Source organism: Rattus norvegicus, chromosome 2 (assembly GCF_021556685.1).
Source record: "Rattus norvegicus strain SHRSP/BbbUtx chromosome 2, alternate assembly SHRSP_T2T, whole genome shotgun sequence".
Classification (NCBI taxonomy): Eukaryota; Metazoa; Chordata; class Mammalia; order Rodentia; family Muridae; genus Rattus; species Rattus norvegicus.
Window position 1 is genome coordinate 125,124,628 of NC_141535.1, and position 25,428 is coordinate 125,150,055.

General features: G+C 40.2%; 2 protein-coding genes across 5 annotated transcripts in view; one reads left to right on the top strand and one right to left on the bottom strand.

Annotated features, from left to right (window-relative positions):
- Nucleotides 1-217: 217 nt before the first annotated feature.
- Nucleotides 218-25,428, top strand: part of Abhd18 (abhydrolase domain containing 18) — a 47,686-nt gene continuing 22,475 nt past the window's right edge. For 2 of the 4 annotated variants that reach the window (XR_015667570.1, XM_087630673.1), the window contains exons 1-3: nucleotides 10,240-10,347; nucleotides 11,376-11,460; nucleotides 18,132-18,232. Coding sequence is in view for 1 of the 4 variants with exons in the window: in NM_001025039.2 (NP_001020210.2) it covers nucleotides 10,256-10,347; nucleotides 11,376-11,460; nucleotides 18,132-18,232 (278 nt within the window). In the remaining 3 variants the exon portion in view is untranslated. Of the gene's footprint in view, nucleotides 272-10,239; nucleotides 10,348-11,375; nucleotides 11,461-18,131; nucleotides 18,233-25,428 lie in introns of those variants that run through there. The other 2 variants (NM_001025039.2, XM_087630676.1) reach the window with 2 other exon arrangements.
- Nucleotides 5,516-7,763, bottom strand: Fundc2b (FUN14 domain containing 2B). The gene has a single exon (NM_001014251.1). It carries the CDS (start codon nucleotides 7,613-7,615, stop codon nucleotides 7,163-7,165), a length of 453 nt encoding a protein of 150 aa, NP_001014273.1. The 5' UTR covers nucleotides 7,616-7,763; the 3' UTR covers nucleotides 5,516-7,162.

Genomic DNA, 25,428 nt, shown 5'->3' on the forward strand with positions numbered 1-25,428 from the left:
GTGCAGGAGACCGGGCTGGCGTCCAGAAAGCAGGCCGGAAGGAGTGGAGTAGGGCCAGAACGGGCTGCTGGGGGCGTGTCCTGCTGGCGCCCCGCCCCGAACTCGTCCTCCTTGCCCGCTTGGCTGGCAGCTAGCCATCTTCTTGGGACCTGAGGAAATTCACCTCTTGGCCATCCGAACTAAGGCGAAAGTCCGGTCCCTAGAGCGTGGACTGCGGTGGTGCCCAGAGGCTTGGCGAGATCCCCTTTAGGTGTGCGTCCGCGAGCGGCCTGTAAGTAACAGCGGGTGCGCCGCTGGCTTCTGCGGACGTGCAAGGCGGCATGAATGCAGCAGTGTCCCGATCCGAGGGAGGGCGTTGGGGACCCCGGCGTCCCAATCCTGCTGGCCCGCGGCGCCTCACCTAAGGGATGGGACTGAGGAGTGGGACTGATCGTAGCTAGCCACTGTTGGCCCGCTGGGTCTGTACTTGAAGGGACTAAGCGTCGGGGCTGATGGCAGGGAGTGCTGTTTTCCCACTGGCCCCTCATTTGAGGGGACTGAGGGTCGGTGCTGAGGTGGCAACCAGCTGCTGCCACCTCGCTGGTTCCAGGCTGTGGAGCCTCAGCTTTGCAATACAGTCCCTCAGCAAACCGTACTTAGCTCCAACCCGCTGTTTTCAACCTGTCTTTAGTAAACACTCAACCAACTCAGATGCTGTTTACTTCCTAGTCGCTATCCCTGCGATTGGGCTTGTCAGCTAATTGGTGCCAGAAGTTATTGTGTGTCTCATGTTTTCTTAACTCTAGATAACATTGTCCTGTGATTTCATTGGATCACATCTATCCTAGGAGATGTGTAAAGCAGACATGTCTATGTTATTATGACCTGGGGTCGAGATAAGTTACCTGTTACCTCTCAGAGTTGGGACCCAGACTCAATTCTTGAATTCATATGAGCGCTTAAGGTTTGTCCTGCCCCAAGAGCTCTCTGTTATGTGGTATTGCCATCACTTCTCCTTAGATTTTTCATTTATGATCATCTAATGTGTAGCCAATCAGGCATACCCTACTAGAGAACAGCTAAACTTAACTGTTATCCTCCGAATCCAGTCCTAATTATTACACACTTCATTGTATTCAGTCCTGCAGATTTATTTATAGTAACAGAAATGCAGATTTGTGTAATTGGTTCCAAGACTACAGATGGGTAGAAAATAAAGTACTTTTTAAACCACGATATTCTTCCTGTGTTATGGTTATCTTTTCTAATCCCTGGACATTGGCACAATTTTTGGTGCTTATAGAATAGAACAAAAAATATTTAACTAGCATTCCATCAAGCAGAATGTGGTGTATGTTGAAAGAAATCTTACATGGTCCCCTCATTTCATCCCTACAATGGTTTTCTAAAGGGGAGAAGAATTGACACAGGTAGACAAAGAAGTGAATGGCTTAGAGGATTAGTAGATTGCTGAGGGCTGCACAGCAAACCAACAGTGGCTTGAATTCAAGAAGCAGGACTCCTCTGACAGCAAAACCTGTGCTGTTTACCACCAGGTTTCCTGTAAACAGAATACCAAGAATATCTTCTCAGATTTCTTAATAGAAGAGCAAGCATTTAGTGTGTATCTAAATGAAATCATTTGTAGCTCCGCATTAGGACAAGTATATTTTTCTACCTTACAGTTGAGGTGGCTCAAGGTCACACAGCTAGTGGAGAACTCAGGTCCTTCCATTACAGTCTCCAAGTGATGACTTCAGACAACAAAAACACATTCAGAGAGTACATAGACAAGTCCTGATGTCTAAATAAACTCATTTCTCAGAATGTATAAGTAGCAATCAAAGCAAACATGGGGAAGAAAGCGGTTTTTGTTTGTTTTTTGTTTCTTTTTTTCTTTTAAGATTTATTCATTTATTATATATAAGTACACTGTAGCTGTCTTCACACACACCAGAAGAGGGCATCGGATCTCTTTACAGATGGTTGTGAGCCACCATGTGGTTGCTGGGACTTGAACTCATGACCTCTGGAAGACCAGTCGGGTGCTCTTAACCGCTGAGTCATCTCTCCAGCCCCTTTTTGTTTCTTTTTAAGTAGCCCATCCAATAAGAGCAAAAGTTGAAGGTATTGAACCTTTCTGAATGTGCTAATCAAAAACATGGGACTTGTTGGCTATGTGTGCCTCAACTGCACCTCCTTTTCTCTTCTGACGATGCTAGCGATTGAACTAAGCCTTTCAAATGCTCATAGGAAAATTATCAACTGAGTTGTACACCCAACCCCTTGTTGGTTTTTCTTGAATGATACTTACATCCTTCCCAAACACTTATTTTCCTACTCTTCTTCAGTATAAAAGTAATTGAATTAGTTACCTAAGGGTAGCTGACACTTTTTCTGTGAGTGTGTGTGTATGTATGTATGTGTGTGATTTTAAAGTGTGAAATGGTTTGGTGAGATGATCCAGAGGTTAAAAGCACTTATGGCTCTGGCAGAGAATCAGAATTCAATTCCCCACATCTAAATAGTAACTGTCATCCAATTCTAGGGATCTGATGCCCCCCTTCAGACTTCAACAAGCATTAGGCACATACATACATGCAGGCAAATACTCACACATTTAAAAGAAACAAAAATTAGGTCTCTTTGGGGGTGGGTAAGAGGGAAATTAATGTACATGGTAGATTAAAAAATATTATTTTATATCCAATAAAAAAAGGAAAAATATTTTGTTAAAAAGTTATTTTGCAGTATACAGCTGCTATAGAGCATGTGAGGTCAGAGGACAGCTTGCAGGAATGGGTTTCTTACCACGATGACAATTTTGAAATTTACTTATGCCTTTGAGGTACACACACTTAAAAGTGTAGGAAGAACCACACAGCAGTAGCACACGGGGGAAGCAGAGGGAGGATACTTTCTATGACTTGGAGGCAAGCCAGGGCTACACAGAGAATCCCAGTCTCAAAAACAAAACAATCTATGAAGAAAAGTAATGTTTGTTTATATACTTAGATATCAAAGTAATAGATTAAAAAATACTAGATAGAGTAATATTAGTAGATGGTGAGTGCCATGTTAGCAATAAAGCTTATTTCTAGGAAAGACATTCTGTTCCTTGGCACTGTCATTGCACTCCTATTTTTGTTCCACTTTGTTTCTCCCCTTTACACTTGCTATTTAAAAACATAGATGGCCCTTGTATCCATCTTGCTTGGTGCTTTAAAATTGGCTGCTACTTCTACAGGATCTTGCTGGTGTCTTACTTGACCTCAGGGCTTTTAGTATCTGGAATAGCTCCAGATGGCACTTTAATGTAAACTGATGTTGTCTTTATCCCAACTTAGAAGATTCATAGTTCTGGATATTCTGAACGTAGCCAGCTCTGCATAGAAAGATTTTCTTAGAGGATATGGGAATAGCTCAGTGGGTAACAGCACTTTTTATACAAGCAGGAGGATCTGAGTAGAAGGCAGCAGCACTTTTGTAAAAGGCTGGTCACTGATGCATGTGTCTATACTACTCCCACCATCTGAATGATGTAACTGGCATCTAAATCTATATACACGCAGCACACACATACACACACACACACCCCCAAAAAGAAGGAACTATATCATTTAGAGATTCAGAAATTCATTTTTTACTGTTCTGAGACTGAAATGGGATTTAACAATAATACCAAATTTGAAAACCAAATACATAATAAGCTCTGTATGTGTTCGATATCTGTTCTTTACCTGTGAATTGTTGCTAGTAGGTAAATATAGCAAGGGAATATGCTGCCTCTAGCCTTGAAGTGGTTTATTACATAAGAAAACAAAGTAACTTGGGAAAATTTTGTTGTCTTGGGTTTAAAAACAAAAGGACTGAACAATTTGCTATATAGTGAATATTATTCATTACAAAATGATTGATAATTCTTTGTCATTATGTGCTTCAATCCACACGCAGAAATTAATGTAATTTTTAAAAAGTGCTCTTGGCATGTTGGCATTTGCCTTTAAAACACATGGGTCAGAGACAGATCTCTGAGTTTGAAGCCAGCCTGATCTATATAGTGAGTCCCAGGACAGCCAGAGCTGTGTAGAGGGAACTTGTCTGAAACAAACAAACAAACAAACAAACAAACAAAGAAAAAAAGAAGTCAAATAGTTCTTGGATACCTTACTGTTTCCTGTTGGAGAATATTTGGGTTTTGTTTCCTCACATAGAATTGATTTAGTGTCATCATGAATGGATATTCCAAAAGTGAATCATCCTAGTGTATGATACTAGAGAAAGACAAAAATATGAGTAATGAGTATATGAACCATTACAAAAGATCAAAGTAGTAAAATATTTGAATCAATGTTAGCTTCCTGTCTCTGTGACAAAATACCTCAAAAACCAACCTAAACCGAAAGAAAGAAATTAAACATTTTTCTAGTACAATGGAAACACCATGACCAAGGCAACTTCTAGAAGAGTTTATTTGGGGGGTATAGTTTCAGAAGGTGAGTCAGTGACTATTGTGGTGAGAATGTGGCAGCAGGCAGGTATGGTGCTAGAACAGTAGCTAAGAGCTCACATCCTCGTCAGCAATGATGAGGCAAAGTAAACTAACTGGGAATGATGTAGGTTTTTGGAACCTCAAAGCCCACCTCCAGTGATACACCTCTAACAAGGCTATGCAAGCCTCCTAATCTTCCCAAATAGTTCTACCAGCTAGGATCCAAGTATTCAAATATATGAGCCTATGGGGTCATTTTTATTCAAACTACCACAAAAAGGTTATCTGGGCTCAGGGTTTCAGAGTTAGTGTTCATTAGATGGCTTTGCTTTTAGGCCTGTAGCAAGGAAGAACATCATGACCCAGAATGTGTGCCAGAGAAGGTCCTTTCCAGTCATGGACCGAGAAGGAGGGAGATAGATACAAGGACACACAGAAGAGACCCAGGCTCTTGATATACCTCAAGCACACATACCCAGGAACTAAACCACTTCATAAGGTTGAGCCGCCTCCCTATAAACTGAGCACCAAGTCTTTAGCACACCCAGAGGACATTTCAGAACCAAACCATAATAACTGTTCATCATTTAGAGTTATATTTTGTTAAAATATAAGTCCATCCTACCCCATATATTAAAAGACCTGAGCTCATTGGCAGTATGGAACATTATTTTATCTTGTGTATGTATGTATAAACACATGTTGTGGTGTGTAAGTGGAGGCCAGAGGACAACTTACAGAAGTCAGTTCTCCTTTCAAACATGTATGCCCTGGGGATCAAAGAGGTATCAGGCATGGTGGCCAGTGCTTTTAAGGACTACTGAGTCTTCTCACCAGCCCTAGATTTTGTTAATTGGGTAAAGAATACACTGACTTAAATGATTTTAATAATTGTTTTAGTAGAATATGTATATAGTGGAGATATGGGGATTATAACATTTAAGAAAATCTTCCAGTCGTATAAGGTGGAGGTAATGATTAGAAGTTTGAGGTCAGCCTGGATTACATGCGATCCGGTTTCAAAAAGAAAAACATGAAAACCAATTTTCATTTACCTTTGTTTAATAAATGAAACACAAAGTACTAATGGCGAATTTACTGTGCAAAGGAGGTGTAAGTGAATGGAAGAATAGAAACATGATTTAAACACACTGTAAAGAGCCAGTTGGCTTATAAACAAGTGGTTCCTCAGGTCTATGGAGTCTGTTGTTTTGGTATGGTTTGTTGTTATTTTGAATTTGTATGGGTTCTCTATTCCCCTCTGGTGGAAATATGAAGATTTTATCCGGGTATTAAAGGTTTAAACCTATACTCAAAAGCTGAAAAGTACAGTTAGTTTCTTCTTCCCATGTAGCATACAGTTTCCAAGGTTGGTCTTTAAGGTCATTGTTTTCTGGCACTCACAGTGTCGAGTTTGGGCTGGACCCATGATTTTTCTTTCTAGTCAACAGAAAATGGAAACATCAATTGCACTCACACACTCGCCCTTTCTGCAGAGGTGTTAGACTCCCAGGGTGTACTCTCCCCCCGTATGGAGAAGTCTGCCGGTTTTGAGTTGTATGGAGAGAGCAAAGTCAGTGTGAGATGAAGAACTGTGGATAGCCTCCCAGAGCTGAGTGTGTCCTCTGCTGACAAAGGACAAAATGTGAATAAATCCTAAAGTTGCAAGTATACAAATTGTACCCCAAACCTAAGACCCCAAAGCAGATTCTTCTCCACTGAAGCGTCTAGATGAGAATTTCACACAGCTGATATTTGATTGAAGAAGACGAGGCCCTGATGCACGAAACACAATTAGATAGGTCCTTGTAACCTATTCCTGGAGGAAAAGGCAAATGAGAAGATTGAGAAGGGGCAAAGTAGACTCAAGAGGTGTGTTCTTCAGTTCTTTCTTAAGGTCCTGGGGCAGCTGTTCCTGGTGGCTTGGGCCTGTAATCCCACCTCTTCAGGAAGCTGATAAATGAGGATGCCAAGTACTAGGCCAGCTAGAGAAATTTAGTAAGATCTTCTCTCAAAATAAAAAGTACCCAAAAGGTTGAGACTATAGCTCAGGAATAGCCCTTGCCTAGTATGAGCAAGGCCCTAGGGGCACCCCAACCACCCCCTTCCAAAAAAGGACCCAAAAAATAGATCCTAGTATTTAAGTTATGGCCCTTTTTGAAGTGTCACACTTCTGAGTCATTAAGTAAGATAACTATTATAATTATAGTTTATTGGGGTAACTGGCAAGAGGAAAAGAAAGCATTAATCAATTTACTTGTAAAATTCTGTAAGGAGACTGTTCCCCTAAAGTAGCTGGCTAGTACATGGTACTCCCACAACTGTCCCTGCTGTGTTTTCTTTCTTCCCGTGCTCAAAGTCAAATATATTCAGTTCCTTTCCATGAAGAGCATAGTAAGGTAATTGTGCGTCGCTCTTCCAGCTCAACTGCTAGGGACAGGTCTTAAAGATGTTTTAGGGCAGATTGTACACACAGCAAAAGGACCGTTCTTGTTGGCCTCCAGATGGAGAGCATACTTCCCCCTTTGCTTGTCAAGCCCACAAAAGCCTGTGTAAAATTGCATGGGCAAGATGCCTATGGATGCGGTTCAGATTTACAATAGAGAGGAGGGCCTGAAGAGGAGGAAGAGTCTGGATTTTCCTAGGATGGAGTGTTGAGGCTGGTGAACTGTGGAAGTGAAGCGATACCCATTAGGATGCCATACCGAGCAGAAAGCCTCCAAAAAATCCTCCAGTAACTAAAACATTCTTCTTTACAAAGCACACCACCTCCTCGGCTTTGCTCTTGACTTCAGTTGGTATTTGGGCGCTCTTCCGAATCGTCAGCTGCTCCTTGGCTTTTTTCATGTCCTTCTCTACTCGAGTCCAGTCAACTTTGACATAGCCAGTATGGTTTGCAAGCTGGAGGAGAAAAAAGCCCCCTCCCACTGCTGTGGCAGCCAGCTTTCCAACTTTCTGGAATATGAAGCCAGTGCACCAGCCAGTGACGCCTCCAATGAGGAGCTGGGTCGCCACGCTGTATTTCTCACCTGAAGACCGACTCTCATGCCCGAAAAGCTTGCGCCACCAAGGCTGGTTTTTGCCAAATTCTGTAAGATCCAGTGCCTCATAAGCATCAAAGTGCCCTTCACTGGCGGACGTCATGGTTGTAAACTGGTTGCGGTTGGAGAAGTGTAGTTGGGCAGTAAAGGATGAGACTGAGAGCCACGGTTGCGGTTGTGGTGGTGGTCTTGTTCGTTGTCAAGGCCCGCTGGCTTTCAGCACGTGGGCAGATGTGTCCATTCCCACGGCCGTGGCAGAAGAGGGCTGGTAGAGCGCGAGCTTCAGCTTTCCCCCAGCTCCAGCTGCGTCACAAAGCCACCTTTGCCTTTATTTCGTAAGAAATAAATAAAAAACTAACCCAGTTGTGTGCGTTCAGATTGGTAAAGCAAAATATATTTTAAATAGTTGTTGAAGGATTTGAAATTTTGCAAAAGAAAATGGATTCCAATTGAATACTTAAACAAGAGATTTGTTAAGTACACCAAGGTTTTCTTTATATATAGCCTTTGCCTGCATATGTGACTTCAGGCCAGAAGAGGGCACCAGATCTCATTACAGATGGTTGTGAGCCACCATGTGGTTGCTGGGAATTGAACTCATGACCTCTGGAAGAGCAGTCAATGCTCTTAACCGCTGAGCCATCTCTCCAGCCCAACACCAAAGTTTGTTTTATACATTTAACTGGAAGCATTTTACAGGAAATTCAAATGAACGATGTCACATGAGAAGCGTTGTTCGTTTTCATTTTACAAGAGACACTCTGTGAATTTATTTGGGATTACACAGGTGATTACAACCCAGATGTGTGCACTGTGATAGATGTATCCAAGGAGACTGAGACAAGTGAAAACTTTTTAAAGTTCTCTCATTATATTATATCCTGAATGCAGTCTGTCTGTCCCGGGTCATGCCTGCCTCCCCCAGCTTCATCTACTTCTTTTCTCTTCAGAAAAGGGCAGTCTGCCTATACATATCAACCAAACATGGCACATCAAGTTACTAGTGAAAACTTTTAAGACAAAGGAAGTACAGATACGTCATTTAGAAACAAAAATTCATTGGTTACAGCAGCATGCTGCCAGCAGTGCTATGTTTGCTTGGAGAAGGAGATCGTCACAAAAGTAATTCTGATTTAATATTGTGGTGTTCAGACAGCAGGAACTATACACCCAGGGCTATCTATCACTGGAAAGACGTGGGCAGAAATAGGCTTAATGCAAAGCTGTGGGCTTGACAGTTTTTGGGATAGCCTAAGGAAAACAGGTATCCAGTAAAAATTCCTGGTTGTGAGAATTGTGAAGCAGTGGGAACAACTTGCTTTGCTGGTCCAGTGTCTGTCCAGTTGATGGTGGGTTACACTGTATACTATTCAAGGAAAACTTAAGGCATTCAGGAATGTTGCCTGAAATTCTAAGATTGGGAGAGCTGAAGCAAAAGAAATGCCACAAATTTGAGGCCAATCCCCAAGCTACCAACAACCTTGGACTACAGAGGTAGATATTATCTCAAAAAGAACAAGGCAAAGCAAACCTGAGTGTAGTGGTTCGTACCTATAACCCAGAGCTTGGCAGGCAGAGATAGAGGATCAGGAGTTCAGGGGTGACCTCCGTTACATAGTGAGTTGAATACAGACTGTACTGCTTGAGGCCCTTGCCCTAAGGAAGGAAAACATTAAATTGAACTTTTCAATGTATCAAAACGCAAAGTCCAGGTAGAAGTCATTCAATTTTTTTGAAGAAATAAATATTAAAGTTTATTGATACAAATGTAATGTTTCATATCATATATCTGTACAGTTAAAGTTTAATCTGAATCATGTGTCATCCATACATATCTGAACTTTATCTTTATTTTTATAGTGTTGGGGATCGAACCTGGGGTTTCATGCCTGTTAAGCAAGAACTCTGCCTCAGTGACATCTTTTAATTGGGAAAGGTTGAGCTAGATATTAAAATTTTCTGAGCAATGTTTGAGAAATAAGCTGGGTGATGGCGGCACACACCTTTAATCTCAGCACTCAGGAGGCAGAAGCAGGGGGATCTCTGAATTTGAGGCCAGCTCGGTCTGTAGATCGAGTTCCGGAACAGCCAGGGCTGCACAGAGAAACCCTGTCTTGAAAAAAACTAAAAAGGAAAAAAGGGGAAAGGAAAAATATTTAGAAGTAAACAGTATCCAACTCGAGGTACTACTTACTGTTTGTTCACTGTTAAAGAGTTAGTACGGTGAGCCTGCTAAATCTTGAACATTTTATTATCCCTGAAGTTGAAGTTTGGTCCTTTCCATACATGCAATGTGGCTTAGGATAAATAGCTGTTTTCTCTGTGTCTCAGTTTCCTCTGTATAACTCAGGCAATCTTTTTCAAGTGTCCTTGTATAGCTTAAATAAGAACATGTAGTTGTGTGGTAAATTAAATAGTGCCTGGCTAATACTACAGTACTGTGTGGGTATCATAGGTTAATCTTGCTTTCCAACACACTAGCTCCTTAAGTCACCCCTGCACTTAAGATGAAGAATTCATCGTTTAGTTAGGCTTTAGACTCTTCATTTCTCTACTTTATATCCCAGTTCTTCTAAATCTCCTACTATGTTTCTACAGGGACAGATTCCGGAATTTACTCTTCAGTCTTTAATTTTGCCTGGTATTCAAATAAGTGGTTAGAAAGTTGGCCTGCTGCCTTGATGGCAAGTAAAAATATTTTCAATTAATTTTAAATTTTACTTCTAGATGCTGCTTGGCACTCATGGGTGTAAGCAAGTTAGATATCCTATACCGGAGACTTCTCCTCACCAAACTTTTCATCAGAGGATGGGGAAGGCCAGAAGATCTCAAGAGGTAGAGTGTGCATGCGTGCGTGCGTGTGTGCGTGTTTGCGTGTGTGTGCGTGTGTGTGTGTATGTGTGTGTGTGTGTGTGTGTGTGTGTGTGTGTGTGTATGTTTCATGAGTGCGTGACTGTTGAGTTTTGTGTACTTGCCTGCATGTTACGTGTTTGTGTACCACCTCTGTGCCTTGTGCTTGTGGAGGTATGAGGGGTAGAAAGTGCTCTGTACTTAGGGGAGGAAGAATGTTTTTTAAATTGTTTTGTTTCATAAGCAATCAGCTGCGTTAATATAAAATCTAAGTTTGTGTAATTGAGTACTTTGAAACTGGACCTGGAGTTGTGAGTGATTGTGAATCACCACGCGGGTGGTGGGAACCAACCTGGGTCTTCTGCAAGAACAACAAGTGCTCTTAGTACTAAACCACTTCTCCAGCCGTTGGATGCTTATTTTTAATTTCTTGTTTTAATATATATTTAAAATTTTATCTTAGTTACAATGTATTGTAGCTTCAAATCTAGGGTGGTTTATTGATGAAATTGAATACTGAACTTCATAAAAATTTTTTCTTTTATCCTCTTAGTTATTTTTGTACACTTTAGCATATAGCATCATGACTTGGGTGCAAACAAGTTTTTTCGCATCACTCATTACTACCTATACCGGTTGAAGTTGTGTGGTTTCCAGGCACTAATATTCTTTGGTAACTTCAATTTTCAGTGACTGTGAAACTGGAATACACTAGAGCTCATAGCAAAACCTGGACCTAAGAAAAATTATTTTCAGAATTGGCCCATTTCATTGTGAATCTTAAATGTGTTTATTCTGCACAATTTTGTTTCTCATTTTAAGAGAAGCTTTCCAGTTCCTAAAAGAGAGAAGAAACAGTATCCTTTTGTATAAATGATAAAAGTTAAAATGAATATGGCCTCTTAATTGAATTTGCTAATTTTAATCATGGTTCATCACTCATATCATAGTAGGTCTAATAGGTAACACAAAAGGCTTATTTTTTTTTAATTAAAAAAATTGTCTCCTAACAGACTCTTTGAGTTCAGAAAGATGATTGGAAATCGAGAAAGGTGCCAGAACCTGGTTTCAAGTGACTATCCGGTACACATCGATAAGGTATGTAAGAAGAAACCAAGTGTGGAAGTCCTGTAGCAGTCACCCTGAGACAGTGCACTGGAGCATGTATTCATAGTTCTGTCCCAGCCACAGTTTAGTTTCATTCATAAGTAGTGGGGAACATATGTTTAGCGCTTGCCTGAATACATAGTATTTAGGCTGCATTTTTCTGAGTTTCATTTTGTATCCTTAGGCTCCTGAGGGTTCAGTTATTCAACATTAAAGAAGAATATTAAAGAAGACTAGTAAGTATTAAAAGAAAGCAATCTACTTGGAGGTTGAGCACAGTAGGCATGTTTGCAATAGCAGCTATTAGGAAGTACCAGGGAGCTACAACAGAACACAGTGCTCGGAGAAGGCTAGAAAGTGCTCTGAACTTAGGGGAGGAAGAATGTTTTTTAAATTGCTTTGTTTCATAAGCAATCAGCTGCTTTTATGTAAAATCTAAGTTCGTGTAATTGAGTACTTTGAAATAATATCGAAGGGAACTAAATGGTGGGTTTCACAGTCCATCCCTGATCTGCAGGTGAAGTAAGTATACTTGTATCTTTTACATATTGAATATACTTAGATCTCCTTCATCAAAAGTTCCTCAAATCAAAACAAAACAAAAACCACATAGAAACTGAAAAATGTAAGCCTTTTCCACAACTAGAATATTACGTTTGGTCAATATTTTAAGAATTTCTGTATGATTCAAACTTTGGCAAATATTTTTCTCTTTATAAAATATTCCATTTATAAAAAGATCCCTACCCCCCTTTTTTGGCTGTTCAGTTGGCTTGTTCTTTGTATTTTTTTTATTGGATATATTTCTTTATTTACATTTCAAATGTTATTCCCTTCCCTGGTTTCCTGTCCATAACCCCTCTATTTCCTCCCCTATAAGGTGTTCCCCCTTCTCTCCCCCTCCCCCCCTTTATCACCCCCTACCCTCCCCACAACAATCCCCTGCACTGGGGGTTCAACCTTGCCAGGACCAAAGGCTTCCCCTTCCACGGGTGTCCCAATAAGTTTATTCTTTGCTACACATGCAGTTGGAGCCCTATAGTGGTTTAGTCCCTGGAAGTGCTGGTTTGTTGGCTTTGTTGTTCTTTTGGGGTTGTGAGCCCCTTTAGCTCTTTAATCCTTCCTCAATTCCTCCGAAGGGATCCCGTTCTCAGTTCGGTGGTTTGCTGTTAGCATTGACCTCTGTATTGGACATGTTCTGGATGTGTCTCTCAGGAGAGATCTATATCCAGTCCCCTTTCAGCATGCACTTTTTAGCTTCATCAATCTTATCTAGTTTTGGTGGCCGTATATATATGGGCCACATGTGGTGCAGGCTCTGAATGGCTATTCGTTGAGTCGCTGCTCTAAACTTTGCTTCCATATCCCCGCCTATGGATATTTTTGTTCCTCCTTTTTAGAAGGAGTGGACGCATCCATCCACATTTTGGTCTTCCTTCTTCTTGAGCTTTCTGTGGCCTGTGGATTGCATCTTGAGTAATTCGAGCTTTTGGTCTAATATCCACTTATCAGTGAGTGCATACCAAGTGTGTTTTTCTGTGATTGGGTTACCTCACTCAGGATGATATTTTCTGGTTCCATCCATTTGCTTATGAGTTTCATGAAGTCATTGTTTTTGATTGCTCAGTAGTACTCCATTGTGTAGATGTACCACATTTTTTGAGTCCATTCCTCTGTTGAAGGGCATCTGGGTTCTTTCCAGCCTCTGGCTACTATAAATAAGGCTGCTATGAACATAGTGGAGCATGTGTCTTTGCTGTATGTTGGAGCATCTTTTGGCTATATGCCCAAGAGAGGTATAGCTAGGTCCTCATGTAGGATTATGTCTAATTTTCTGAGGAATCTCCACACTGCTTTCCAGAATGGTTGTACCAGTTTTCAGTCCCACCAACAATGGAGGAGTGTTCATCTTTCTCCATATCCTAGCCAGCATCTGCTGTCACTTAAGTTTTTTATCTTAGGCATTCTGACTGTTGTGAGGTGGAATCTCAGGGATGTTTTGATTTTCATTTCCCTGATGACTAAGGATGTTGAACATTTCTTTAGGTGCTTCTCAGCCATTCTATAATCCTCAGCTGAGAATTTTAGCTCTGTACCCCATTATTTAATAGGGTTATTTGGTTCTCTGGAGTCTAACTTCTTGAGTTCTTTGTATATTTTACATCTTTGTACATCTAGCAGATGTAGGATTGATAAAGATCTTTTCCCAATCTGTTGGTTGCCATTTTGTCCTAATGACAGTGTCCTTTGCATTACAGAAGCTTTGCAATTTTATGAGGTCCCATTTGTCAGTTCTTGATCTTAGAGAATAGGCCATTGGTGTTTTTTTCAGGAAATTTTCCCCAGTGTCCATGTATTTGAGACTCTTCTCCACTTTTTCTTCAATTAGTTTGAGTGTATCTGATTTGATGTGGAGGTCCTTGATCCACTTGGACTTAAGCTTTGTACATGTTGATAAGAATGGATCAATCTGCATTCTTCTACATGCTGACCTCCATTTGTTGAAAACGCTATCTTTTTTCCACTGGATGGTTTTAGCTCCTCTGTCAAAGATCAAGTGACCATAGGTGTGTGAGTTCATTTCTGGGTCTTCAATTCTATTCCACTGATCTATCTGCCTGTCTCTGTACCGATAACATACAATTTTTTATCACTATTGCTCTGTAATACAGCTTGAAGTCAGGGATGGTGATTTCCCCAGAAGTTCTTTTATTGTTCAGTATAGTTTTCGTTATCCTGGGTTTTTTGCTATTCCAAATGTATTTGCAAATTGCTCTTTCTATCTCTATAAAGAATTTAGTAGGAATTTTGATGGGGATTGCATTGAATCTGTAGGTCGCTTTTGGTAAATGGCCATTGTTACTATATTAATCCTGCCAATCCATGAGCATGGGAGGTCTTTCCATCTTCTGAGATCTTCTTCAATTTCTTTCTTCAGAGACTTGAAGTTCTTGTCATACAGATATTTCACTTGCTTGTTTAATGTCACATCAAGATACTTTATATTATTTGGGACTATTGTGAAGGGTGTCATTTCCCTAATCTCTTTATTAGCCTGTTTATCCTTTTAGTAGAGGAAGGCTACTGATTTGTTTGAGTTAATTTTATACCTTTTTTTCTTTTAATAATGAAAGGTTTTAGGTCCAGGCAGTGGTAGCACAGGCCTTTGATCTCAGCCTTCAGGAGGCAGAGGCAGGCAGATCTCTGTGAGTTCAAGGACAACCTAGTCTACAGAGTAAGTTCAAGGACAGCTAGTACCATACAGAGAAACACTGCCTCAAGAAACACAACCCCCACCCCCCAAAATATTATATACACACACACAGACAACATATACATATATGTACATGAATGTTCATATATGTATGTATATGTGTATATATACATATGTATACTTTTTACACGTGTGACTGTGTATGTGATCGCATATATATATATGCATTTTCCGGGTGTGTCTCTTGGTAGGCAGAAGCAGTAGGATCTCTGAGAGGGCAGCTAAGGCTACAACAGAGAGACCCTATTACAAAAATAAAAAAGAAAATAAGTCGTAGGCTTTTCTGGGCTGAGGAGATGACCCAGTCTGTGCATCCTTATTGCACAAGCATGAGGACCTGGGTTGATATTCCCAGTGCCCGCAGACAAGCCGACCATGGAAGGGGGACACTGGAGAAACAAGGACAGAGGAGTCTTGGGGCCTGCTGATCTAGTAGAGACTGCAATCTCTAGATTCATTGAGAGACTAAATTTCAAAAAGTAGAGCATCCTGGCATGGGAGAGATTACCTTTAATCTCAACAGTAAGGAGTCAGAAACAGACAGATCTGTGAGTTCCAAGCCAGCCAGTCTGCTTAAGAAGTTTAGGACAGCCATAGAGGAAGACAACCTGCGATGACTTCTGTTCACTATACGTACATGACTAAGTATGCCCACATATTCAGGTAGACAAACACCCAAGCACACAGTAAGGGAATACATGCACAAGTAAACGTACCAAGAATAGAGGCTTTTAAATAAGTAGAGTGTGCCAAGTGCAGATCAAGCCTCCTTTTATCTCTGGAGTCTCCACCTCCTGATCCTGATTCTGTACAGCCACAGAGGATACAATTTAAGGAAGGACACCCACCCACCTCAGGGTTTAAAATTTTAAATTATATAAATTATACAGTGGAATGTTTTACATTTGTTACCTAAGTGTATAGCCATTAGCTATCCCTTTTTTTAAACTATTTTATTCCATAACATTTTCATTGTCCTTAAAGACACTCTGTCGCTCTAGCTATGGTTTCTGACAGCTTCTGTTCCCACTGGCAGTTACTAACTTGCTTTCTGCATCTATGGAGTTTCATATTTAGGACATTTTAATAAATGGAATTTTGCAATATGTGACCTCAAGTGTTTGGCTTAGAAAGTATTTTTTAGCTTACTAATTTTCATTATTATGTTGCATGTCTGGTCTTTGTGGATAGGCACATATGCCATCTCATAAATGTCAATTATTAGATCAGAGCACAACTTTGTAGACATAGTTGTATCCTTCTACCTTTAAGTGGTTCTGGGACCTGAACTCGGGTGACCACTCTAGTAGCACAGGTGCATTTGCCCCCTCTTGCCCTCTTAGTATGTTTATAAGGTGCATTTGCCCTCTCTTGCCCTCTTAGTATGTTTATAAGGCTTGTTCACGTTTTACCATGCATCAGAATTCTTTTCTGTGACCATATACTTTCTTATCTGCTCATAAATTCTAAACATCTGGGTCGTCTCTACTATTTTGGGGCTATTATGATAAACTGTGAACACTCCAGCATAAATATTACACGAACATCCTATGGGAGGTGGTTCGGTTGACTATACCTGTGAGTTTATATTCCTTCATATGGTAACTCTGAATCTAACCTCAAAACTCCAGACTCTTTCACAGAGTCTGCACTGTCTTACATCCCCACCAGCATTGGACAAGAGTCCCAGTTTGATCAGATTCTCACCAACACTTGTACTTATCCCAGCCCATTAATCAGTGTAGAATTTGGGGGAGCCGAGAATATAGATCTGTGGGTAGGGTCTTTGCCTAATTTGCACAAAGCCTGAGGTTTAATACCCAGCACTGCATTAAAACTGTGGTGGTGGCATAGATCTGTATTTCTAGAACGTGGGAAGTGGAGGCAGAGGATCTCAGAGATCCAACTGTGAGTGCTGAGATTAAAGCATGCCCCAAAACACCCACCATGGTTTTTGGGTTTTACTTTTAAAGATTTATTTTTATTATTTTAACTGTGTGTGTGTGGAGGTGGTATGTACACATGAATCCAAGTGCCCATGGAGGTCAGAGGGAGGTGTGGGATTCCTTCCCCTGGGGATGTGGCTGCAGGCAGTTGTTAGCTACCTAATGTGGGTACTGGGACTCAGATTCAGGTCCTCAGGGAGAGCATGTGTGCTTTTAACCGCTGAGCCATCTCTCCAGATCCCCGTTTTTGTTTTTTTAATGGTGGGGCCAAGGAATGTAGATGATTGGTAGAATATCTCCTGTATGGAAGAAAAACAGTTTACTAATCTTAATTCACAGATACAAAAGACTGAACAACTGCAGCCACTGACATGGATGGTTTTGGGGGTTTTTTGTTGTTTGTTTTGTTTTATTATAGTCAAAATGTGTGTTACCTTCCTGCTACTTTAATTTTAGCCTTTGACTTGAAATAGGATTTTTTTATACTAAAAAACTAATTTTCTGAGAAATAAACTTAGGTATTGAATGTTAGCAAATTGCCTTTTTTATTGTTGTTGTTTGAATTTTTTTTTTTGAGATAGGTCTTGATACATAATCCAAGCTAGCTTTGAACTCATGAGCCTCCTGCCTAGCTTCCACATGAAGTGATTTTAAACATGTTGCCACAGCTGCCTAAAAATTGCCTTTACTACAGAAAAAAAAATAAAAAAAATCCCATTTTGTCCTTACATAATGCACCAGTATGATATCACATAATGAAATGTGTTATCAAACCACCATGAACACTTGATAGTAGCTTAGATGGCACCAAATTATTGTTGCTTCCAAATTGTACGTTTGGTGGCTTTTATATAGTTGAATGCTTTTGACTGTTTTTGTTTTTGTGGTACCTAGAGTTGAATACAGGGTCTCCCTACTTGCCACATGCTCTATACTAAGCCTTACTCCCAGCCCTGTTGAATGGTACTGAATTTCTCTAACTTGTATTTTATGAGATATTGCCTGCCAGTGTGTGAATTAAATTTATTATTTCCCAACTATACTGTAACATAGAAGGAAAACAAATATTTGTGAAGCTGTCTTTAAAAAGGCACAATGGATAATTCCCTATCAAGTAAATATAAATGGAGGACTTTGAAAGAAAAGCATGAAATTTTTCAGAAGGTATCAGTTACATAGCCATTAAATAATTATGACACTATAGATAGTCTTGGATAAAAATATATCTTTTGGTTTAAAAAATGGGGTGAAAAGGAAACACAGTAAGCAATGAAGAAGTTTTGGTTCTGAGGATGTAGCTCAGTTGTAGGTAAAACAATGTTCATATGCAGGAGCTATGTTAGTGATTAGTTGAATAGAATTTTTATCAAAATAAAAAAGGCCATGATAGACCTATATCTTACTCTACTTTGTATACACCTCAGTTTTTTTTTTTCTTTTAGGTTGAAGAACAGTCAGATTGTAAGATCCTAGATGGACACTTTGTTTCTCCCATGGCCCACTATGTGCCTGGTATCATGCCAATTGAGTCTGTTATTGCAAGGTAAGAATCTGTTTGGCAAGCAAGATGAGTGAGTGGTGTCTGGCAGCAGTGTCCAGAGATCCTTGAGTGCATGTAAGTGCTGCTTGTGCTTACAGAGTCTGGGTGATGCCTTAAATGTTTCCTCCAGGAGATTAATTACCCTCGCATGCATAGTTACTGATATCAAGGTGAGGTGAAAGCTTAAGAAGTCAACACCATTTTCATAAAAATTCAGATATGCACAGTCACATAGAAATGTTTCCAAAGGATTTTAGTCATATGTCAGCTCCCCTCATTTCTAAGTAGAATTTGCCATTTAAATTTTCACTTTGAGGGGTAGTGAGATAGCTTACCGGGTAAAGACACCTGACCACACCTGATGACAATTCCCAGGACTTGAATGATAAAAGGAGAGAGTTCCCACTAGTTGTCCTCTAACTTCCCACATGTGTGCCCACACACCCCAAATTAACAAAATTTCATTTTAAAATTTCTATGATGATGGGACCCTAGGATGGCCAGGGATACCCAGAAAAACCCTGTCTCAAAAAAATAACAGAACAGACCCAACATAACTGTATTTACTTGTAGCTTTCAGTATTTTTCCTTTGCTCTAAGATAATTATTATTTAAAATTTTATCATTTAGTTATTTATTTTATATGTGTGGGTGTTTTACCTGCATGTATGTCTGCATCATGTATGTGCTGGTACCCAAGAGGCCAAAAGAATGTGCCATCTGGGACTGGAGTTACAGATATCTGTGTCTTGCCATGTGGGTTCTGAGAAATGTGGGTCGTTTAGAAGAGCACTGTGTTCTGAATGCTGCCCTGTTTTCCCAGATCTGTTTTGTTTGTTTGCTTTGGTTTGGTTTTTGGTATTGGGTTTTGGTTTGATTTTTTTTTCTTTTAATAAAAGCAAAATAAAATGCAAGCAATGTATAGAGCAAAAAACAAGGACTTTGACATTAAACAGATCTGGACTGAACCCTGGCTCCACTACTTATTAATCCAGTGACCTTAGAGCCAGGTATTCTTCTGAGTCATATATTGTAAAATAGAGATGACAATACTTCATCCCACATGGTTATAAAAGGGCTAAATGATATGAGGAATAAAATTGTATTCAATGACTATAAAAGGGCTAAATAAACATGTAGTTCTTTAGACTGTATATTAATGGTATATATGGTAAAGGAATTGCTATTTCTACATACTGTAATTGTACTCTCTGGATCTGTGTCCTCTCGTATCCTCTCAGTATTAGCTAGAAAATTGTATAGGTATTAGCTTAGAGAAAGGGGGAAGAACTTGGTTAAAAGGGCATGGTTAACATGGCTTGAAGGAGGAAGGAGAAATTCAGTCTAAGAAATAATATCATTTCAGCATTTATTGGGAGTTAAGGGAGTTCTTTCTTGTTGATAAGAAGAACAGTAATAGTGAAATAACCAAATTTAACTCTGCAATAGCATTTATTTTTTGTTTTTAAAGAGTATTTGAGACGTAATCACTAAATAGTCCAGGCTAGCCTCAAAACTGTCAAGCCTCTTGTTCCAGTCTCCTAGGTGCTGGTTTGCAGTCACATAATCTTAAAGCATCACTTATTTTGATGAGTAAAAATTCCCAACTGATGCACATTGATGTCTGGTTTTCTGATCTTTACCTGGTTGGGGCCGGGTGGGCATAGTAACTTATACTATTGCATTAAGGTCTACTAAAATACAAATAAGAGAACAGTATTAATAATTGCCACACGAAGAAATCATTGCTATTTTATGTCTATCATCATCTTTTTTCCTTGGTGTTCACATTTAAGACTGCTTATTTTCATTTTGGCCTAACTAATCAGTGAAGGTAGTCTGTCATTTTATTAAAAGCTGGTAGGTATTCCCTTCTGTGGCTCTACCATAATTCCTAAATCTCCAAGGCACATACTTAAATGGCATATTTTGTTCCTTAAAGCAACCTAAGATCTTTCCATGTTTTTTATTTTTCTTTTTTCATGGAATTTCTAGATTTGTTGGGGTTTTGTGTATGTGTGTGTGTGTGTGTGTGTGTGTGTGTGTGTGTGTGTGTGTGTTTTATAGTTTTGTTTGAGAGATCCTCTATTTTTTGTCTCTGTTTTTTGTTTTTGTTTTCCTTTTTTTTTTTTTTTTTTTTTTTGAGACAGGGTTTCTTTGTGTAGCCCTAGCTGTCCTGGAACCCATGCTGTCTACCAGGCTGCCCTCGAACTCAGAGAACCACCTGAGCATCTGATGGTCTCCAAGGGATCCAGACACACATGCACAGTTATATACACATACATTAAAAAAAAATCTTAAAAAATATAATTACCATCTTTGTGTCAGGCATAGTGACACAAACTTTTAATCCCAGCACTTTAGAGACAGAGGCAAATGGCTCTGTAAGTTCCAGGCCAGCCTGTCTACAACAAAACAAAACCTCACTATGTAGAGACTGACTTTGAACTTGTGATCCTGCCTCCCAAGTGCTACATCACAAGCATGTGCCACCATCCCTAGAGTTAACATGCACACAATTAGATATTAAGAATACTGTTTTAAGTATATGTGTGTGTCTGTACATAAAATATATAATGCATATAATACATTGTGTGTGTGTGTGTATATATATATATATATATATATTACATTATGCATGAGTGTTTTGCCTGCTTGTGTGTGTACCATGACTATGCAGAAGTTAGAAGAGAGGCACATCCACATCTCTTGAAACTAGCATTATGGATGGTTAAGAGCCACCATTAGGTGCTAGCAACAAGTGCTCCTAACCATTGAGCCAACCTCCAACATTGTTTTATATTATCTTGAAGTATTAATAAATGGCAGTAAAACACACTAAGAAAATTAATAGTATATCTTTACTTTATTCTGATGGTTTTACCAGTAATAAGAATGAATTATTTGTGGTCTTAAATGTAAACATGTTTTTAAACCATTCTCAGAGTACTAATGTGCTACTTATTAACTTTCTACTCATTGTAGCAAGGTGAAAAGTAATAGTGTGAGCGTTCTCCTAGCCTATAGAAAATACAGGAACTAGTGCTCTTCATGAAACACAGTGGGAATATGACAATGATTCTGCCAATCATCTCCCTGCATATCCGCTGCATGGGGCTATGCTGTTGGAGTTGGTTTGCTGGAAGGATACAGACAGTAATGAAGTGCTGTTGAAGGGAAACTGTTACTAGAGGGAAGGAGTACGATGAGTCACATCTATTTATCTGTGAGGGAAATCTTTTATAAAAGCATGTAGAATGCCTCACCAAAGCCACATGCTGCTACTTCAACACCCTCTACCTTTGAATCTCTTAAGCCCCCTCCATCTGACTCAGGAAATCAGTGCAATAACAGACTTAAAGCTTGACTTTCCAAAGGACCATGCAGAATCAGAAAGAGTTTTAAGGCAAAGGAAAAAAATACTACTTATTTCACTCGACAGAAGGTAGAGCTTCCCTGCTAAGGTTTCCTGTTAGCTTCCAAAACAGCACTGGGTCCATACGTGGCAGTGACTCATGCCTTTAGTACTAAGGAGGAAAGGCCAGCCTGGTCTAGATAGTAACTTCTAGGCTAGCCAAGGTTACACAGAAGGACCCTGTTTCAAAAACAAACAACAATCAAGAAATCAGCGGTGTTTGCCTTTGAAATGTACAGTTTGAAATTCAAAAGTACTCCTTTTAGCTTTTCAACTAGTCGGTAAGAAAAGCAGTGACCCATGGGCAGCATTGTTAAAGTCAAGCTAATCACTGAGATTTAAAGGCAATATTTACAGGTTACTGGCATAAAGTGTCTTGCTCTTATCTTAACTCTGTGTGTGTGTGTGTGTGTGTGTGTGTGTGTGTGGGTGTGTGTGTGTGTGTGTTAATTATAATGGCATTCGCAGAGAGGATGTGGGAAAACAGACATGAGTACAAGGGTACAAGACAAGGAAGTTAAATGGCAGAGACAGCCATTGTGCCACTGAGTCTGGAATCCAATAATTTTGGAAAGCTGAGTCAGGAAGATCAGGAACTCAAGTCTAGCCTGAGTTACACGTATTAACCGACCACACTTTTTTTTTAATTTTCTAATTTTTTTAATTTTTTTTAATTGCTACTGGCCTTCCTTTGCCTATCTCTCTTCACACACTTCTGAAACTTAGAATATGGGAAGTTACTGTGTCTATATTCCATTATATAACTGCAAAAGGCCAGATGACTTAGGATGTAAGAGCTCAGAACTGGGAATCCCAGCTACACTATTGCTGGATTTCAGACCTTACACAAGTCTGTATGTCAGTTTCCTCATCTGTAAAGTAAGAAAATAATGGTGCATACTAACTGCAATGGTGGGAAAACAGTTTCTCCTGATGTATACAGAGCAGTATGCCCAGCACCTCTTTGGGCACAGGACACCTGTGTGTACCTGATACATGGACAGGCAAGCAGGCACATGTACATATACACTACAGTAATAACTTTTTTTTTTTTTTTTTTTTTTGGTTCTTTTTTTTCGGAGCTGGGGACCGAACCCAGGGCCTTGCGCTTCCTAGGTAAGCGCTCTACCACTGAGCTAAATCCCCAGCCCCATAACTTTTTAAAAGAAGAAATAAAATACAACATATCCAATTAGCTGGACATGGTAATATACGCCTGTAGTTCCAACATTGTATGTATAGTTTGTTTTTGTTTCTGTGTTGACTTAAGGTCTCTCCCTATGTAGCCCTTAGCTGGCGTGAAGCTTACTCTGTGGACCAGGCTAGCTTTGAACTTGTCATCCTCCTGTCTCTTAAGAACAAGGATTACAAGCCTGCACTACTGCACTGATTTCAATCCCAAAACTCAGGAATCTGAGGAAGGAGGATGACAAGCTCCAGTCCAACCTAGGCTACGTCGTGAGACCAGATTTTAAACAAGCAAACAAATAAATGGGATGAAGCATAAACCGAAATACATTTTAAATTCAAAAGAGTAGAACAAATAAAAGAGTGTTCTGTCCTATTTTTCTAGGGCTTTTTAAAAAAATGTTTGTGTGTGGATGTGCATACATGTGGGGTAAAATGACAACTTGAAGAACTTGGTTCTCTCTACAATGTGGGAGGCAGAGCTCAAGTGCACCCATCTGAATGGCAACAAGCACTCCAAACTGCTGAGGCTGCCTCACCAAACTTCTACGACATTATAATTTTTCAACATAATTCCTCCTGTGTGTGTGGGGTGTGTGTGTGTGTGTGTGTGTGTGTGTGTGTGTGTGTGTGTGTGTGTGTGCTGATGAGGGGTTATATATGCGGATCCACATGTGCTTGGTGGCTAGGCCAACTTCCCATGTTGTTCTGCAGGAATTATCCACCTTTTTTCTTGAAAGAGGGTTTCAAGGGAACTTACATATTAGACCAGATTAGCTGGACAGTAGCCAGTTCTTCCCCAGCATTGAGATCACAGGTGAATACCACACCTGCCTTTTTTTTTTTTTTTTTGATAGTTTCACCTGTCGCAGGCTGGCCTCCAACCTGCTTTGTAGCTGAGGATTACTTTGGATTTCTAATCCTCCTGCCTCTTAACTCCTGAGTGCTGGGATTACAGAAATGTACTAAGGCAAGTTTTATGTTTTGCTGGGGATTGAACCTAGGGCCTTTTGTAAGTCTCCACCAGCTGAGCTACACACATCTCAGATCTCTACATGGGTAAGTTTTATAAAGGACATTTAACTGGGGCTGGCTTACAGGTTCAGAGGTTCAATCCATTATCATCAAGGTGGGGACATGGCAGCATCCAGGCAGGCATGATGCAGGAGGAGCTGAGAGTTCTACATCTTCACTGGAAGGAAGCCAGGAACAGACTGAGCACCCTGAGGCAGCTAGGAGGAGGTTCTCCAAGCCCATCCCAACAGTGACACACTTCCTCCAACAAGGCCACACCTTCTAATAGAGCCCCTCCCTGGGCCAAGCATATACAAACCATCACACCGGTGCTTAGCTTAGCTTTTGTACTTTCTTAACTGGATCTGCAGCCTCACTGTTCATTTTCTATAGAGAAGAGTCATTTAGTTTTGTCTGACATAACACCGTGTCACATTCAATCAATCCATGTCCAAAATAAGCAAAAAGTTTGGCATGCCTGCAGTTTATTTGTAGTTTCCTCTCCATCTGTGGTATCATTGGTAATTTCCCTTTTTAATTTTTTTTAATTCTTTCACAGTTTCATTCATAAACATAGTATCCTTTGCAACATCCTATTCCCAGTATTCTCATTCCCTACCCCATCCCACCAAATCCCTAATCTTTCTAAGTCTTCCTCCTGCTTTCATGTTTTTTCCTCCTAACAGAAATTAGGTTTATAATATTGTGGCTTTTGGACACATAGTTACAAATTGAATGTCAAAGTTCTAAGTGTTTACTTCAGGATAGTTAAAGTGTAGGCCACTGAGATAGCTGAGTGGATAGAGACACTTTGATAAGACTGACAGAGTTCAATTTGATAGGACTCCTGTGGTGGAAGAAAAGAACTCCCACAAGTTGTTCTCTGACCTTCGACCTGCACCAGGGCACACCCACCCCACACATACATATACATAAACATATACATATGTATACATACACACACATACAAATAAATGTTAGTAAGTGTAAATCCGTGTGCCCATCCTTTTAGGAGAAAGAGAGCTTAATTATGATGCTTTTTTTAAAAATTTATTTTTTTTTTTTAAACTTGAGTATTTCTTATTTACATTTCGAGTGTTATTCCCTTTCCCGGTTTCCGGGCCAACATCCCCCTAATCCCTCCCCCTCCATTTCTTTATGGGTGTTCCCCTCCCCACCCTCCCCCCATTGCCGCCCTCCCCCCAACAATCACGTTCAGTCTTAGCAGGACCAAGGGCTTCCCCTTAGACTGGTGATCTTACTAGGATATTCAATGCTACCTATGAGGTCAGAGTCCAGGGTCAGTCCATGTATATAGTCTTTGGGTAGTGGCTTAGTCCCTGAACGCTCTGGTTGCTTGGCATTGTTGTTCATAAGGGGTCTCAAGCCCCTTCAAGCTCTTCCATTTCTTTCTCTGATTTCTTCAACGGGGGTCCTGTTCTCAGTTCAGTGGTTTGCTGCTGGCATTCGCCTCTGTATTTGCTGTATTCTGGCTGTGTCTCTCAGGAGAGATCTACATGCGGTTCCTGTCTGCCTGCACTTCTTTGCTTCATCCATCTTGTCTAATTGGGTGGCTGTATAT